The sequence below is a fragment of the Grus americana genome, chromosome 5 (genome assembly GCF_028858705.1).
Source record: "Grus americana isolate bGruAme1 chromosome 5, bGruAme1.mat, whole genome shotgun sequence".
NCBI classification, from domain to species: Eukaryota; Metazoa; Chordata; class Aves; order Gruiformes; family Gruidae; genus Grus; species Grus americana.
Genome location: NC_072856.1, coordinates 53,381,005 through 53,399,953, shown reverse-complemented (window position 1 = coordinate 53,399,953; position 18,949 = coordinate 53,381,005). Strand labels below are relative to the sequence as shown.

The 18,949-nt window shown below is 43.4% G+C and overlaps 1 protein-coding gene across 11 annotated transcripts in view; it reads left to right on the top strand.

Moving 5' to 3' along the window:
- Positions 1–18,949, top strand: part of ITPK1 (inositol-tetrakisphosphate 1-kinase) — a 153,977-nt gene that overhangs the window by 123,155 nt on the left and 11,873 nt on the right. For all 11 annotated transcript variants that reach the window (XM_054825802.1, XM_054825808.1, XM_054825803.1 and 8 more), the window contains 5 exons: positions 8,350–8,448; positions 10,319–10,359; positions 14,636–14,801; positions 17,031–17,098; positions 18,578–18,740. In XM_054825802.1, coding sequence (XP_054681777.1) covers positions 8,350–8,448; positions 10,319–10,359; positions 14,636–14,801; positions 17,031–17,098; positions 18,578–18,740 — 537 coding nt within the window. The remainder of the gene's footprint in view (positions 1–8,349; positions 8,449–10,318; positions 10,360–14,635; positions 14,802–17,030; positions 17,099–18,577; positions 18,741–18,949) is intronic.

The window sequence follows — 18,949 nt, the reverse complement described above, 5'->3', positions numbered from 1 at the left end:
AAAGTCTTCTTTGAGCTTGCCAAACAATCCCTTTCATTTTTTTCCTTGATGAGGAAAATGGATTTCATTCTTCCTGTAATGCTGGAAACACTCCAGCCTGTAAAATGATTCCCCAAGTTGTGGTACAGCTTCAGTGCTCTAAGGAAAATATGTTACTATTTCAACAAAAGACGTTCTAGCAGGTTTTCTCCACCCTTCATCATTACTTATCAGAGAGTTTTGCCTAAGAGTCTTCGTTACACAGAGTCTAAGCAGCACCCGAAGGTTTGTTTCCTCCTCCTGGAAAGTTGGTCTGTTTGCCTCCTTTTTCTGTGGTCAGGTGCGCCAGTGCCTCCCTGAGAGCCTTTGCACGTGATGCTACTGAGAAACCTGAAAAACAGTGGAGGAGGATGAATTGAAGTTGGTAGGTAGTCCAGTCTCTTGGGTAATCCTGTCAAACTGCAGGAAATAGGCTTTAGGTTTTGTGTACAGTAAGTGTATAAACACAGCCAAAATGCTGCATTTTTTCAAACACCTAAAGTCATGTGTTTTAATAATTGGAGTTGTGCTTGTTATTTTAAATTCAACTGCAAAGCTTCCTGTCCCTTGTATTTGCAAAGTGGTGGGTAACTGCTCCTACCTATTGAAAAATGAGGCTATTTGATGAGGAACACACATCTCCCAGCCTTTACTCTGTCACCTGAATGAGATAATCTTTCATCTCTTAACTTGTTACATTGCCACGAGCTCGCTTTATCGGGCTGTGTAAAGGAACGTGTTTCACCCCAGGTCTATTTTAACTGAAGGCATGTCTGTAGCTGTAGTCCTCTACTGCCAGGTACCTGTGAGGCTCCATCACCACAAGTCAGCTGAATGCTTGTTTGCAAAACCTGCCTCTTTGAACCAGAGCACCCAAGAGATGAGGTGAATTCCTTTCTTGGGAACCAGAAAGGAGCATTCTGCTCGCTGGCGAAAGCGAGCATAAGATGAAAGTCTAGATCTAAAAGGTAAGGGAGGATCCTGTACAGACCATAGCTTTGTGAAATGGTTGTTTCTGAAGAAGAGTTCGGCTGGGGGACAAAACTCCATCAGGTTGGCTTTACTTTGACTTTTGCCTTTATTTCTTCTTTATCTTTTATCATTTCTCTCCAATGTAAGCTGAATTCATTATGTTCAAAAACATAATTAGCACTCTTAAATTGCATGGGAATGGTGAGTTCTTGAGCATTTTTTAATAGGTTTTTTATATATATATATTCAATTGTGAGATTTCCTCACTCGCCGTCCAGATGCTTCAAAATCACTACTTTATTAGAATTGAAGACTGTTGCTCTGCAGATGTTCTATTTAACATAAATATTCACTGCACAATTCCTTGCGCGTCAAGGTAGGGAAAGGTTAAAATTGTGCCCTCAAAGCTGAGTCTGCTCTGCCCTCTTGTGTCTTTGGAATGTGCTGCCAAATGGTCCCTAAATACAGACGCTTTATTATGAGAACTGGAAATTTTCCCCCACAGACTTAAAAGTAAGATGCAGACACATGGGTATTCAGTTATGGGTTGAATTGTCAGTGATGAGTACAGATCAACATACATTTGAACTAAATCTGTTTTGCCAATATTCCTCATGCACACACATGTCTGAGGGGAAGGGAAAACAACTTGAGAGTGTTTTTAATACAGCTCACAAGTGCTAGAATAAACCTGATCGAACATTCTGTAAAGTTGTGGAGTTTATGAATAAAGTTGTGGGGTTTATGAAGCTTCAACTGGAAAATTATCTACTAGAGGAAGGAGTGAGGAAGGCGTTCTTCCAGATGGTGGAGTCTGGACTGCTGTGAAGTTGTGGGTTGGCTTAGCTTGGCTGACTCCTTGATGTACCAAGTTTTGACCTTAGCAGAAGTGACAGTCCAAAGCTATGATAAGATTACAGTGATTAAAGGGATTCTGAAGGGCAAAAAAACCCAGTCATGTAGTGATTTAAATTAAGATACCTTCACGATAAGGTTCAGCTGCATGCTAAAAAAAGAACCTGACATCTTCTCTGTGTGGTTGGTTGTTTTTTTGTTTGAAAATGAACTTAGGAGACAGGGATGAGCTGGATGTTCAGATTTCCTTCCCTTATTGTATTAGGAGAAAAAGACGTTGCCCTGGCTGTACATCCTCTCTATCCCCTGAGGAGCAGAGTGCAGCAGTGCTAGCTGGTGGAAGCAGTTTACTGAAAATATATTTATTTTTAAAGGGGCTTAACCATTTTCAAATCACAGAGCCAACTATTCTATTAAGAAGTGGCTTTTCTCAACAAAGTAGGAAGTTGGGAGTTTGATACGGTCAGCTGTAAATCTTTCAGATAGCTTAAGGCTTAACATTTGCTCCATGAGCGTCGGATGATGACTGACCTGAGCCAGTCCTGATTTTGACACGGATGTTTTTGTCCTTATCTTAATGGGTATTTACAGAAGAGACCAGCACTTTTCAGGAGCAGCTTTGTTGTTTCTCTGCATAGAGCATTGTGTGGTATGGAGGTCGTGCACCCTGTTTCTTCAGAAATAATCCTGGCAGCCTTTCCAGCCACAGAAAGCAACCCTGGCACAAGCTGTGCTCCATTTGTCGTTGCTAAGTAGAATTAGGGTCTCACATACTCACGTGCTTTGGGCCAAGTCTGTTGCACGCCCAGGGGGCTCCAGGTCTCCTCTTGTGGTCCTTTGACAAACTGCGTCTTCGCTCCAGCTGTTCCAGAAATTCACTGTACCAACTTCTTTTACCATTCCATTCTCCTCAGCATGCCCTCATTTGGTGCTCCTGTTACCTTCTATGTGTAGAGAAGAAGATGCTGCTAATGAGACAGTACTGAGCCTGGTCGGAAGCCAGGAAAATCTTGAGTAAACACACCTTTTATTTTATGTTTTTCCAATAACGGTCTCAGGATTTGGGTTGCTGATGCTCAGACTGAAGCTTCAAACAGGTAGTTTGTTCAGCTCTTGTAATGACCCTAGTAGCATCAAAAAGTCTGTTTCCTGAAGCTCTCCTTAAACCAGTTCCATAAACCCCCCCTCGCCAAGGGGAGGCGAAGCCTTCTCCCCACTTTGCAAATGGGAATGTAGAGATAGGACATGTTTGGTGATTTGGTCATGGTCTCGTGGCAAGAGGTTGGTGGTATTGGGAATAAATCCTCGTTCTTCAGCCTGTCTGCTCTGCTTCCTAATCCCTAGATTAGGTAGTGAAGGATGGTGAATTACTAGGTAAGGAGACATGTTGAGACTGTAAATCTGAAGTTTAATAGGCAGTGGTGTCCTCAGGGTTTTTTTTTTCTAGCCACAGGTTCTGAGCTGTCCTCACAGAAAATCTCTGACCATGAACTCCATTTTTAAAATCCTTTTCTGAAGACAAAGAAATGCAGTTGCAGAGCATTGGGTCTGTGATTTATTATTTTTTGTCTTATCTCTCCAAAATCGTAAGGACCAAAGAAATGTGAATAGGAAACTATTTTATGGTTCATCTATTCTTATGGTGGTTTTTTTCCCCTCAATGATCCAGATCTGCCCTCTGTGTCAGTACTTCTTATAGTGCAAGGACTACCTGCCTTCACTGAAAACCGCCCAGGGGTAGACTGTCTTGTGCAGCCCTGTCACAGTGGTTTCCATTTACTATCACATAAGATTTGGTTCAGCTGGGAACAGCTTATTCTTATTTTTCCCCTATCTATTTTGCCTACCTGCGGTGTGGGAGTGTGTGTTCAGTGTTGGGTTTCTTGTGCCTTCTTCCTTTTGGGGGTTTTGGTATCCTGTAACTGTTTGGCAATCTGCCTGCAGGCCACCAGTGGTGCACGGGCACTGGGTAGAGGAGCACTGCTCAACATCTCTTACTAAAGCAAGCCCCAAGCATAAAGATTTCCGCCAATTCTCACTGCCAGAAAACTTTTTCCCGAGCCAGTATTTAGTCTGCATCTTTCCCATCTTCACATCCCATTGCTCCTGTCGCTATTGTTGAACTTCATCCGGAATAATCCCCTCCTTGGCACCAACACCAAGGTTTAAGTACTCTTCCACCTCTCCCTTGTTGGTTAGCTGTGTTACTCATCCTGCAAACTGGCCTTCATCAGTCGTGTTTTCCACCTTCATAATAACGTTGTTGCTCCATGAGAGCAACAAAGCTCACCCCAGACGTGCCAGAGCTGACTGCCCCAACGCTGTACCGAGGGAGGCGATTGCTGCCTGTGACCCACAACCTGTTAGTGCCAGCTTCCCTGCTGTCTTCAGAGGTCCCCCTCTTTCTCTGCGCTTGCAGTGAGTGTGATCCTAGCCGTGATCTCTGTTCAAAGGTGATGGAGGGATAAAGTGTAGGTAGCAGTGGAAGAACAGAAATGACAGTTGAAAAAAAGACTGGCATAGAGAAGAAATGGGGATGGGGATGAGAAAAAATGCAGAAAGTAAAAAAGAGAAGAGAGGGAGCTCCAAGATAATCTTGAAGAAAAGGGAGAATAATTTAAGGAAAATATAGAAAGCAGACACCACAAAGTTTGTGTCAAGGCATACAATAAAAATGAGGACAAAGACAAGGGAGGAACACAGTGACAGCATTTTGACTTTTAAATTTAATTACGATGTGTTGCTTCTAACAACAAAAATGCTACAGATGCTTTTGGTACTTGTCTGAAGTGAGAGCTGAACCCTCCCATGACCTGAAGAGTTGCTGTTAAGTTGGCAGTTCTGGACCTGACATGGTCCACCTGGAGTTCTGGCTGTATTTCAAAGGCAGGTCTCTGAGAGACTACCAGGCACTTGGAAAAATAAACAAATACCACTCTCTAAGTGTGCCCTATAAAAATGTACAGCCATGTACAGCCTCTTATATCACAGCAGTACTTGATTTATGGAGAGATTTTTCCTGCTGATATCTTCGGTCCAGTAAAGGCTGCATGAAGATAGGGTTAATAATCACGGTAATCTGTTTATCATGTGATTCAATGTATGTACCCAAAGGGAGCCAGGAATTGCCTGAGTTTTAGTTTCAGATCCAAAGTGGAAAGCATAGAAATTGCATTTGTAATAATCACGTGGGAACTAAAGGCACTTGTACATAGCCTAGGATGGAAGATGAGGTAGAGTCTTTTCCAAACTTGCTCTTTTGGAAGTCTCTTCCAGTCAGCATCCCAACGCACAGCTCAGAGCTGAGTACCGATGGTAGAAGAGCAACAGCGTTGGCTCCTTGTGCTGGTTCTGGGCTCTATCAGCTCTGCATCCTGACACAGATACAGAGTCACTTCTGCTGGTGGTGCACGCCTAATGCAGCTCCATGGGAGGCATGCAATAGCTGCGGCCTCATACTTTAATAGTTCTCAGACTGCTCTTATAGAAGTGCTTTATCCTCACTAGGGCTCTCTGATGCAAATGAGAATATTGCTTGGTTTTAGATTGGAGGGTTAGGCTGTAGTGTCAGTATGAAGGGTCAGCAGTAGGGCCAGACTCACGTCACCCATTCTCACCTCTAGACTGTTATGTTTATTTGTTTGTGTATATATTGTATTCCTTTTTGACAATGGTTTCCCATGGTGACTGGTCACTACTGGTTTGCGAAGAAGCAGTAACAGTGGCCAAGGGTCCAGCGCCTGACCACAACTCAGCAAGATCCTGCTGAAGCAGCTTACCCAGGCAGGAGGAGAGGGGAGGGTTCAATGTACCACTGGCTGTTCGTTTGCACTTTGTGGATTGTATGGCATAGTTCCATGCTGGTGTAAAACGGTATGAGATTGACCCTCAACCATTGAATTAGGTCTGCCCTGGACCTCAGTGCAGAGAAGGTGCGCTGAGACTGCTGACACTCTGATAGCAGGAGCTCGGTGATGAGAGAAAGCTCCAGCAGGTGTTTGGCACCCTGGGAAGGAGGAGAGGATCATCACTGGCAGCTGGAGAACTTGTTTTGAAACCTACAGCTACCTTCAGAATTGCAGTGTGTGCAGTTAAACTCAGAGCAGCAGCTTTTTAGCTGTAGGCCATACTGGAATCTTGTATTGAGTGAAGGTTGTTTGTCCTCTGGTCTGGCTGTGAATTAATGGTCTGTTTTAGAGGCTTCAGTGGGCTAGAATTGCCTTCTTGGTGGAGAAAGTGCCGGCGTTGTGCAACGTCAGTAGGAGCACTTTGAGATGCTAAGAGTCTTCTCTGCTAATTTTTGTTGATCCAGGTGGTCTTTTCTAAGTACAAAGTCAAAGAAATTAGTGTTTGCCCCTTCCTTCATCTCCCCATGCAAGTGTCATGTAATTGGCAGGAACGCTGAATCCTCCCTGTGTCCTGTCCCTGTTTGCATGGGAGAGAAATAGAGGGAAGTGAGGTGGAACCATACATCCCTCTGCATCTGCACTCTGAAGGCAAAGTTATTTGTGAGCCTTAAGCATATGGGTGGGAGAGCTGCCAAGCCAGAGTTGTTCCCAAGTATCTGTAAACTAAATCTGATTCCTTAAATTCATCCAACTAAGGAACTTTTGCTCTGGCAAAGGCTTGTAAATATTACAGTACCTGTCACTTTTGGATGCCGCTTTCTGTTTTCATAGCAGCAAACTGAAAGCTTTGAAGTCTGGGATGTTTTGTTTAGCTTTGTAGAGGTTGACCTCAAAGCATCAATCTTTCTGCTTCTTTTAGGATGTATGAAAATAGTCTCTTCACAGAAAACTTCTTGTAGCGGCAGTATTGCTAATGGCCAGAGTTCTCAGATATTCTTAGAGCATTGAAGCATGTATTGAGATATTGTATAACAAAATATAGAGAGTTTTGCGCCTCTGTTATTTTCAGCATTTCAATGTTCTCTTCTATGTGAGGGAACATGCATAAACATATACTTATAATGAAGTGAAAAGCATTGATCTAAACAATGCTTATTAAGTGGTTTCTGGATGTATGGCTGTCATTGTATGGTGTAGTTCCATGCTGATGTAAAACAGTATAGGTAGTTTTACTGGGATTTTAGTTTACATGTACTTTTTTAGTTTCTGCACCATCTGCACAGCGCAGCCTCCACCTCTTTGGATTCTCTGTGCTTGCTGGGATAGATGTGGATGGTAATAACAGTCACATTTTGCTTATTTTCAAGACAAATTCCTGGTTGATATAAACCTGTGACTTGAGTTTACCAGGTAGAGTTGCTCCCATCATTTGTGCTGGTCTCCAGTTGCTTCTTGAAGGAAAGTGTCACGCTGTTTCTCTTGAAATTAGTCTTAAAAGTGAGTTTTGGCAGACCCGTTCTGGACTGCAGTTCAGTAGTGCGCAGCTAACTCGAGTTGTAACTCATTTGTGACTCCAAAGTTAACCTGGCCAGAGCTAAAACTCCATGGAGGCAGTACTTTTAAGACTGTGCTCACTGACGAGTTAGGTTGGATAGTTGCTTTTACTTGGGTGAAGTTCTTGCTTTGACATTGTCAATGTGTCCATAGCTTTTGCCTGAAAGTCTTAGGGCCCACTGATCTGTCCCAGAGTCATGGCTGAAGCCAAGGTTCTCTTTGCACTTGACATTGCAACCCAGTCCTCTTGAGCGGTGGGGATTTATGCTCAAGTACTTTGTGTCCTGCTGCATTCCTAGGAGAATCAAAGTTCTCCTACAGTGAACAGGACATGAATCTTAGAGCAGTTCAACCTACTGAGTCACTAAGAGGGCTGGGTTTTGACTCCAGCCTTCCCACAACCCTGTGTGAACAAACACAAGGTCAGCAGAAACACCCTGGAGCAGACCTACTCTGTTAAATTTTATGATGGTTCCCATGTTTTTTCTCTTTTACCAAAGTCCACTGAACAGTCTTGCCATGGTGTCTCAGTGGTGCTCTGACTGGCTTTGCCAGACCAAATGAGCACTGCTTTCATGGCAGAGAGGTCTCAATGAACAGTGGGATCTATTACATGACTGGCACCTTGGCTGAAGTAAATCCACTCTGGAATCTGCTTCCTGGGGGGCCCTACAGTAACAATGGCTTCGTGCTACTGCCTACTCCAGCCACGCTTGCCTATCATTCAGGTTTTTGTAAAATGCTTTAGAAAATCATGCCTGAAGGCATAACGTTAAGAGCTAAGATTCCAATTGCTTTTCACCTCACTGGCTAAGTCTTGTGCAGCTACATATTCCTAAGCGGGTGATCGTTTTTGCTGCCTAACTGTGAAAATATGGGCTTCATGTTTCCATTTAGATTGTCTGAAAATTGGGCCTTTCATCTTCTGAAATGTTTCCAGAAACCCAAATTCGGGCCTGTCTGATAATCTTTCTGATGCTTTAATATCAACTGTCAAAGTAAAACTGACTATCAAGAAGCTGATAGTATAGAGAGAGCTGATAATGATGCATCTGAGAAGCTAAACCCCTCATCTCCATTTGAGTCTTTTTTTGTCTTGCAGATGAGAGGATCTGTTCACCACCCTTTATGGAGCTGACAAGTGCCTGTGGAGAAGATACCTTGCAGCTCATAGAGAAGAATGGACTGGCATTCCCATTCAGTATGTACATGGGCTTTTCCTTGGTGCTTCTAGTAGGTTCTGAATATTGCACATGCAGCCCCGAAGACTAGACGACACTGTAGGAATGTGGGTTTCATTGCCAAAGTGTCAGAGATGTTAAAACCTTCCTGAAACAAATGCTCTGAAGCAGTCTGCTTGGAATGTGGAACAAAACCCCTCCCTATCAGCTTTTACTTTGCCTTTTATTGATGTTCCTTACTTTAAACACCTCGCTACAGTAAACATGCACTCCTGGGAAGCGCTAATAGTTCTAACAACGTTAGCCTCTTGCCCTGAATTTGTGCAGGAAGTTTCTCCTGCCAGCTGCCTTCATTATTTTTCTTGAGAAAATCACTCCCTTGCTGACTGCCCCCTTTTTTCACCCACCTCTCCCCTTCCATGGTCCAGTCTACAAATATAATCTTAGAGGGTAGAAAGAGTGTAAAAATTACCATAGATAGCAGGCTCCAAAGGGCCCACAGCCTCAAACAGCTGCTATGATCTCATTTGTGCTTTGTAGCAAGTTTCATTGCGGGGTTTTCTGCTTTAATTCGTTCCTTTATTTGATTCCTTACAGTATAAAGTTGGCCCAATCGGTTAGTTGGTGCTTGTTCCCTTGGTGCTTGCCTCATTTGTAACGTTCAGAGGTAGAGTTGTGTGGAAGAAGCATGTTTTGCTCTCCCAAATGAGGCAGGTCTCCTGAAGCTACATTGTAAAGCAGTAATTTAAAGCCCGCTGAATGGCTTTTACCCCCTTTCCTCATGCGTGCACATTGTCCTCTTGAGGCAGGTTGGCTAGGGCTCAGTAGCATAGCCCATATATTCAGCAGGCCTGAATCAGCCCCTCTAAAGGATGATAAAATTAAAAAATAACACTGAAAATTAATACAACATGGTATTGTGGGAATGATTTTTCTGTCTCCTCTCTTTTTTCCCTTAAAAACACTCCTGTTCTCCAGAGCATGTATCTGTGAGACATCATATACCACTTTCCAAAATTTCAAGTTACCAACTTATTTTGGACTCATGCAGGACATCTGCCTTTCATAGCTGCCTGTCCTCTTGCTGGCAATTTGACTCTTCCAACAACCCCCAGAGAAGTCTTGTCCTATCCACCCCCTCACTACTTGCAAGTTTTCATTTCATCTGCTTAACATATAAATAGCATCGGCTGTAGTCATCATGTGGGTCCCAGGATCTTCAGCTCTTCTCTGGTTTCATAATAGCAGGAGCATGTTGTTTCTTTCCTCTTACTGGTTTAGGATGGAGGTGAGAACCAGGATAATACAGAGCAGATAACAAATCTGAAGGAGAAAGAACTATTACTGGGCTCTTCCTAGTTTTTTTGTCCCCCTCTATGGTTGCCTGTGAAAAATATGTTGTATCTTGGTTTGGTTCAACCCATTTGGTTTCCTGCTATTCCCCAGAAACAGGGAGGTAGGAGGAGTTGGTTTCCACTGTGTCCCAGCTCCCTTGTTTTCAGGACAGTGGTGTTTTGTGGCACCTGTAAAGTAGCTCCAGCCTCAGGCAAAATCACATACTTGTGAAGATGCCCTCTGAGTAGGCAGGATGGTAATACCAGTACTGGTACTAACTTATTAGCTGATGCTTTGCACCTCTGTCCAGTCCTAATAATGACCTCTGCTTGCACCTTAGTTACAGGGAGGAGTTGAGAGTAGGGCTTGGAGCAAGCCAAGCTTTGCAATAATTGAGGACACTGTTCAAGCAGAGACTGTCACTGGTATCCAGTACAGTCCAATGCCTTGGTCTGGTGAACTGCAGTGTTTGCATATGTGGGTGGGAATGGATTTATAAGGGGTTTGTGTGTCCTGTTTCAGTGGTGCATTGTTTTTTCTTTTTTATTTACCCAGTTTGTAAAACTAGAGTGGCCCATGGAACCAATTCTCATGAGGTGAGTTAAAAAACTTTTGCAGTGTTATCCTCCTGCTTCCAGTCCCCCCATGGTGGTTTGCCTGGTGCTTTCTGATCCTGTAGTAGGCAGAATGAGACCTATGCCCAAACCACTTCCTTTCCCCCACCTCTCCCCCATGTTTAATTACACCATTATATTTTCAGATTTGTCTGAAATGAAGTTAAATATGACTTTAACCTCTTGACGTGGAAGTTATTTCTAGCAGTTTCTAGCTTCTATCATCTAGTTGCTTCTAGCAGTTTGTAGTCTCTAGTCAGCTCTGTCTGCAAAGAATCTCCTTCAGCCTCTCCTTTGGTGGGAGGTCACATTCAGTGATGTTTCCACGCCACCATGTTTCTCTTCCAGCATGTATGTGGTGCAGGTGAGAAATGATTTTGTGCTGCAGATGAAGCAGAAGTAGGAGTGAAGGCCAGCTGGTTCCTTTCCTTGAGGAGAAGGGAATAGCAAATACAAACAGTTTCTAGGCATGTTCAGTTGTGGTAACATGGCTGGAGCTGTGGGAAGAACAGGGCTGGTGGAACTCTCTGCCTTCCCGTAAGGCAATTGGAGTTAAAATGGTTGTGTATTCCTGGAAGGAGTGCATTCCCTGTGAGCCTAGCTTCCTCTAAATTTAGGCGAGTTGAGTCCTGTTTTAATTCTTTTCCATTTGTGCTTCCTGCCTTCCTGCTTACCACAGCTTAGTTTTGAGAATCCAGCCCTAGCTGCTGGCTGTCCTAATGCGTGGCTTCCTTTATTAACAACGTGGTCATCAGTCCAGGTTTCCCAGCTGCTCCTGAAACCTACAGTGTGTTGCTGCAGTGTCTCTGAGACCTGAAGGCCCTGAAGTAAAATGTAAATCTAGACACGCAGAATGGCTATGGCTGAAATCTTGGGTGACCAGCACTTTAAAAATGCAGCAAGATTTTTCATGCAGGCCTTAGCTTGGATCATTTTACAAGCTGACAGACCGTCCTGTTAGTTTGCTGGAGCAGCCGCTATAAATTTTTGCTATCATTCCCAAGAACACTTGGGAACTGGATTGTTAATGAATTTAAGACTCCAGCTTCCCTGCTGATTTTTCTGTTGAGAATTCCTCTGTAACTGCAACCTGAAATGCATGAAACTTTCGGTGCTTCTCCAGTCAGGCTTGGACTTCGTTTCCCTGGTGAATCTTCCTTTGCTCTTCTTTCATACAGTGCAGGCATACCTCAGCCTCCTGCCAGAATTCCATTTTCTGAGCAAAAATTAGACTAAAATACAGCTGTAGACTGCACTTTATCACAGGAACTTATGACTAGAGCCTAGAAGAACCCCTGGAAAAAAGCCTGAAGTCTTACGTGGTGCTTTACATAGTTAGTAGTGGTAGTCACTTTTGGAGTTGCTGAGTTCTCAGGAGTGATCCAAAAGTGTATTTATGATCAGAGAGGAACTGTCTTGTAATTGCTATTTTATGGTCAATAATGGCAAGGGAAGCGTAGAATACTCTGCTTACAGTACAGCCTGTCTAAAAGATGGAGCACAGGTCTTTTGGTAAATTGCGTAATTTTCTGTAGAGATATTCCCACTGCAGAGCTGATGCTGGAACTAGAACACAGCCTGACCATAAACCTGCTTTTCTTCATAAGATGACTATTCAAAAAGTTCAAATACTGGCTAACAGGGACAGCTGAAGGTGCAGGCTTGAGTTTGGGGCCAGCCAAGACTGGCAGACTTTGCATTTTGCTGTAAAAACATGAGCTAATTAAGCCAAGGTGCTATTAGTCTTGTGGTGTCTCACAGTTCCACGTGGCATCGGCACTAGAAGTTGCATTGGCCAGCTCAGCACTTGGACCCCACTTTGCCAGCACCGATTCTGTTAGACTTGAATAGAGATAGAGTCTAAAGGTTGTCCTTGCCAGCTGCCAGCAGGTCAGAACATAACTGACCTTTGGTAAAGCTGCCTGGAGACATCACTGAGACCCATAACCTGAAGAAATGTGTCCGAAATGACTCTCTTGCTTAATGTGGAGCAAACAGGAATGAAAAGGCAGAGAATCACTGTGGGTTTTGAGACTGAATTCCTTAAGGACATTGTCAGTAAAAAATCTTGGTGCCAAATGTTTTGGTTTGCCTTCAAAAGAGCTCTGCATTTATAATGAGGAATGCTATTTGGAAATTATGATATAAAGTATTGTTTCCATGATACTGCCAGACACAGCAGGTCTGTGCTAGATGACAAAGAGCAAGTGCACCCTGCGAGGGAATTCTTGGAGCTGTATTCATGCATGCTAACAGCCATGAGACATTGCAGTGAACCAGCACAAAGCAACACCATGGGAGCTATATGGGTTGTGTGCTAGTCTGTGAGGCTGTTGGCACAGAGCTTTGCAGAAGAGAAGTTTCACATGGTTTCCAGTAGCCTGGGTCAGTTCAGTGCCGAGAACGTAAACTCTCTGGGTTTCCACACTTCTAAAACACGATAAGTACCTGCTCATCTTATGAAGGAGTGGTTTGTGGAGATTAATTAACTAATATTCAGAGAGAACACTATAGGAACAGCACAGTTCTTGCCAGTATGATGTTGTAGATACTATAATGCCAACAGTCTAAACAGGAGGAGGAAGAGAGCAGTGTTTCTGGCCACCAGTGAGAGACAAATGAGGTATGATGTTGCTGTGAATCATCTTGATGGACAATTCTGCTGGTTAGAGTAGGTTTCTTGCACAGGTCATGACCACTCACAAATTCACTTTGTGCTGTCAGATAGATAGCATCTGGTGTAATAGAGACAGAGTAAGAATATCAGCTGCAAGTAGGTATTGCATGCATGCATTGACTTGAACTCAGAAAATGTTAATCTACTGAGTCATTGTGCATGCGTGCAGACAATTATGTGGTCTAATGTGGTCTAACAGATAAGGAGAAGTAAGGACAAAAATGTGCTCAGACTTTTAACTATGAATATGTAATCACTACATCATTTGCCATGGCTATGTTTTCGAACAACAAAACCTATTATATTTACTTTGTATTACAGGAACAAAGGTGTTAGCAAAAATTCAGTCTGAAAGTACAGCATACATCAAATGAGCAACTGTTCATATATAATGTATGAGAGAGAGCATAAAGTGAAGTTTCTTTGTAAAATCCTTCCAGTGACCCTGACTTCACTAAGATACAGCTAATCTCAGAAAGCATGAACGCTGAAAGGAAGCATATGGAAAGAGTGAGCAAGCAGTATAACTCATCTGCACCATGCTGAGGCAGGAAGCTCCAATTCTATTCTGTATATTGCTGTGGAGTTACTGTGGGACCCACAGGAATTCTCGTAACCTCTCTGGACTGTCTTACATCCCAAGTAATACACTAGACCCAAGCAGGCCACTGAGAAAATATTAACAGGCATAAGCAAAAACTTATAAGCTTAGGGACTTCTCTGGCAAATCCTGTACATCCTGCACTGACTGAGTTAGGCAGCAGCCTCAAGACATGGACAGTTAGCAGTTGTCTTCAAGGCTCTTCAGAAGGGGAAGATGCTCTAACCAAAGCATCCCTACCTGTGGGAGGCAGGTTTGCCCAGAGGAAGGGAAGATAAAACGTATGTCAGGTTCTCTGGCCTTGGACGGTCCTCACTCATATTGACCTGACCAACAACATGCCCTACTGCCACTGTGGATAAGAAGGCCCAGCATCACTGGAATAATGAAGAGAGGCAGCTGTTGTTCATCACTGAGGCCCTATAAATGACTTCCTTTTTGGCATACTTGTTCCAGTCCCTCCAAGAGGACTATCCATTTGGAATAATGGGGTGAGACAAAGCCAAAAAAATCATTGAGCCAGCGTTTGCTAGCCATAAGAACTACTAGAGTCTGAAAAAAAGTTCTCTAATGATGTGGGGAAGGACTCTCATAGTTAGTACACAGAGCTGTTCCTTCTGTTGTTCTTACGATACAGGCTTGTATCCAATACAAACTTAGTTGTCTGTATTGAGCAAATGTTTTACCCTTTTGTTGTACCTGCAGTTCCAGTAGCTTCCCAACTAAAAGCAGGAAATGAAATTGCAAAGAGCTGAGAAGAAAATGTTGATTGAAAATGAAAGGTGCAGTGTTTGATAGTGTTTGGAGAGTAGTGTGTCAGTGAAATGAAACATTATGAAATAGGACTAGCTGCTGAGAAGGAATTCACATGTGGTCAATATATATTCACCGGAAGATATTCCCCCTCATTGCTAGTCAGGTAGTGGGTAAGCATGAAATTATTGAAAGACTTTTGCACATCTGTGTGTGCATGTTTCCAGATGGCGATCATCTTCAACCAGGAGGGCCTGAAAGCTGTCCGCCCCCCTTGCGTCATTCAGAGCTTCATCAATCACAATGCTGTGCTTTATAAAGTCTTCGTGGTCGGGGAATCCTACACGGTGGTGAAAAGACCATCTTTGAAGAACTTCTCTGCAGGAATCTCAGGTACGTTGTGCCAATTTAAAAGGAAATGTCAGTTCTCAGAGCCTTGGCACCAAACAGCTCAAATGAAAAATATCTTTGAAAAGGCTGCTGAAGTGAAGGCAGCTGGTTCTTACATACCATGTTTCCTTTTCTGTATTATTTCAATAGGAAGGGAGATAACTCATCTGCTCTGGAAAACATACGAATGACATTCGTATAGTAAATATTTATGCAATGGTAACCTGAGTCTTACCTGTTAGAAACAGTGGTTTATGTCATGTGGAAAGGGGGAAAGGGAGAGAAATTCTCTAATTTTGCAGTAAGTTCATGTGTCATTTGTTCCGGAGTTTATTTATAAATGTGCTTTGGAGAGAATTTCCTGGATTCCATCATTTCAGAACTTCCTTTCCCTATTTTTACCTTGATTATGTATGTGTGTTTAAATTAAAGATCGTGTGCGCTCTCCCCTAAACGAGCCTGTCTGTTCATGTGAGGCCCACTGTTGTAAACCTTGGTGGGAAGTGTCCTTTGGTTTGTAGATACCAGCTGTGTTGGGGGCAAGGACAGTGATCCTCCTATATGTCACTAGACAGCAGCACTTCAAGAGTTTTCATTAAAGGTTACTAAAATTTCCTTTATGGAAAAAAAGCTGATTTTCTGAGAACTGCATTCTGTGGGCATTCAGAAGCAAGAAGAAATTAGCAGGGCATGGATGGGAGCACGATCTGCCTGCAACTGGACAAACCCAGGAGGTGGGGTGGGAGGGCGGAAGGTATCGAACTGAAGGAGATGAAGAAACAAGTGCAGGTTTCTTGTCACTTAGTGTTTCTGCTGAGCATAGTGTGTCCATGTGTGCCCACCATTGCATTCTGCACACAGATATCTATTTTTTTAGTGCATGTATAGTAGAATCCCAGTAAAAGTCCTTTTCTGTACGTATATGTGCCTGTAAGTTCAGATGTATTTACATTTTGGTCTGCTCGATGTCCTGATCAAAGTTAAGTAGGCCAGAATCTGTGTTCATATAAACTCCTAGGACAGTTGGTCTGTACTTTTGCTGAAAGGGAATGTTTTACAGCATCTTTCTAAAAATGCCTTAGCTAATGTCTCATCTGTTAGTGTAAGACTTGAAAGTTGTCTGGAAGCCCACATGAAAATAAGTTTTGTGGGCAGATTAGGATAAGTGTCTGGCTTTCTTGCCCTCATCAGGAGAGTTTAAGGCGGCTGTTCTACAGGCACCTATCTAGGCAGATCTGACAATTAAGCAGATCTGGCAGCTGTGAGGCACTCCAGGAGCTGATTCTCTGAAAGTACAGGGTCTTTCTAAATGGGAGAAGAGGCAAGAAGAGTATGTGGTGGTGTCAGACTGCAGAGTGGATTTGGGTTTGCTTTTCACAGCTCCCCCATCTTTATTGTGCATGGCCCTGTGGCTGCTCTTAAATGTCCATTCAGAGAGACCAGCATAGCAGAAATACTCTATTGCTGGTGCCACCTGTGTGCTGAGACTTTGGTGCGGGTGTTCCCATGTGGGTTGTCTGTACGATGCCATCAGTCTGCTGTGGTGGGAGTCCCTAGGGGAGACTTGTGGTGGTGGATTTCTCCCCACCAGTAAAACATCCGGCACAGAGGGAGTGGGGGCGAGAGGTGCTGGTACAGTTCTCCCCATGGTTTCCACCATGGTACATTAGTGGCGTCTGTCACCTCAGGGTGTCTCCTGCATTCCTGTGGTGCCTCCAAAGGGAGGGCATGTCCTGACCATGCAATTTACTGCTTTCCTCCACGGTGACACTGCCCTCCCTTGGTTCACAGGGATCTCAGTGTACCCTGGGTGCTATCGGTCTACTGCCTGCAGCGAATGCAGCTTCTCCCTTCTATCACACACCTTCCCATTGGAGCTGTTTCTTTGACTATAGCAGATTAGCAGAAATTAAGTTCATTATCTTACTGAACTTAGTTAATTGGCTCTGGTGAAGGAAAGGAAACTGATTTCTATTAAGCCCGTGCCATTCTAGGTATTTGCGGTCCAAGGTCCGAAACCCGCGGGTGACCCAGCCGTGGGTCCCTGCCTGCGCAGGCAGCCAAGTGCCAGCAGGCAGGAGAGGCCCGGTGGGTGGGGTGGGTGGCAGGGACTGCCCAGTAGGGATCAAGACCAGATTCCCAGGGCTGCAGTGCCATCTACTGTTCCTTGCACTAATCCTTTGGAAATTAAAATCTAGTATAAAGTTATTTACAACTTTCTTTTAATTCCAGACAGAGAATCAATATTTTTCAACAGCCACAATGTTTCAAAGCCAGAATCCTCATCTGTCTTAACAGCAGTAAGTATACTTGGTCTATTTTCCTCTAGCGCAGCTGGAAAACTATCTAGTCCTTTCATGTCCTTTCATGTCAAAGTGTTAGTAGCTAGTGACTCTCCTTTACAAGTCGTCTGCTTCTGTGTTGCAGGCTGAGGTATGTTTGGTACAACGAATCAGACTGTGTCCCTCTGATTTTCCTTACCAAGCTCTGGTGAGGAAACACTGATGCAGCAGGCCTGTGCTGCTTGGCAGGCCTAAACTCCCCAGAGCTAATCTAGGCAAAAGAAAGAAGGAGGTTCTGAATGCAAATATCTGGCCTTTCCTGTCCAGAGAGTTTAATAAGCATAAATCACCCTTCTAGGACTCAGTTCTGTGAGGAAAGACAAACAGTGAAAATTCAAGCAGAGAAATTGCCTTGGGCCAGTAGCTGTCTGCTGTGCGAGCACACCTGGACTATGACCACAGGACCATTTCTGGGTGTCTCCTGAGTCCAGCAGTGCCAGCTTGCTGCACAGTTTCATGCTTGCATTATCAGTCCTTTTAATAAGCTTTGCATGTATGAATCCTAACAAGATCTCAGGCGCTCAGCTACTGAGAAAGTCACTTTACAGGACTGGGTCCTTTCAATCTCTTCAGTCTCCAGATTCTTTTCTGTTTTACAAGCTCTATTTAGGAGTAGTTTCATAGTCAGCAGTGATTAAATTTTAAGTTGTATGCAACACTGATAGGCATGCTAAATATTAATATTGTAATTGTGCTAGTCATAAATCCCTTTATGGCTTAATTTACTTTCAAACTTAGAGTATATGCTCCTGTGGTTTACCTGCCATCTCATACACATACATATTCCATACACACTTCTGTAGGCATAACAGCATACTTGTGCTGCATAACATGTTTAAAAAGTGAAGAAAATTACATCTTCCAGTCATGAGTAACCTGAGTTGCTCATTGTAATAAATGTTTATAGAATAATTTACACATGAAAACCGACATAAAAGATATCCCCTTTGAATTAGCCCTCTGCCCTGAAGATATCAGCTGAGTTGTGTTGTATGGCTCAGATGACATTAAGAGCAGAAGTCTGTCTTATCAGCCTTTTTAACACAGACTTTAATCTACATTGAAGTAACATAATGATATCCAGAATGTTTGCAGCACAGGGTTAAACATGCCAGCTGTATTTGGTTTTTTAAGGTGTAGATCTAGTACTTAAAATAGTGAGTCTGATTCTCCATTCATTCCTACTCTGTCTGTCTCTCGAGGAGCTGGACCGGTATAAAGAGGAAGAACCTAGGTGCTTTAGAGCAGGTGAACTTCCAATATAGGAACGATTCTGAATTATTAAAGAATTTTCTCTTTGGTCTTTCTCTGTTTCATGCCACCAGGTTTCTGCAACTAGATTTGGTGGATATGCACCTGGAAACCTCTGAAAATCAATTTTTCCACTAAAAAGACTGTTTCAGAGTCCCTTAGTAATGTGTCTTTTTTCCACTATAGCTGGATAAAATCGAAGGAGTATTTGAGCGGCCAAACGACGACGTCATCCGGGAAATCTCTAAGGCGCTGCGGCAAGCTCTGGGAGTTTCTCTCTTTGGGATTGATATCATCATTAACAATCAGACTGGGCAGCATGCGGTCATTGATATAAATGCATTCCCAGGTGAGAAAGGCCTTTCCACTTGTGCTTTGTGGAAACTGTGCAGCACGTGCTTAGCGTGAAATTTTACTGCTGGTGTCTCACATCATTGCTTCCCAGGTAGGGAGAGTAGGGCAGCAGTCAAATTGTTCTGAGATCAGACACTGTTTAATCCGGGAAGAGCAGAACCCTAATCTAGATATGGAATGTGCTAGTGAAATATTAGCTCTTAG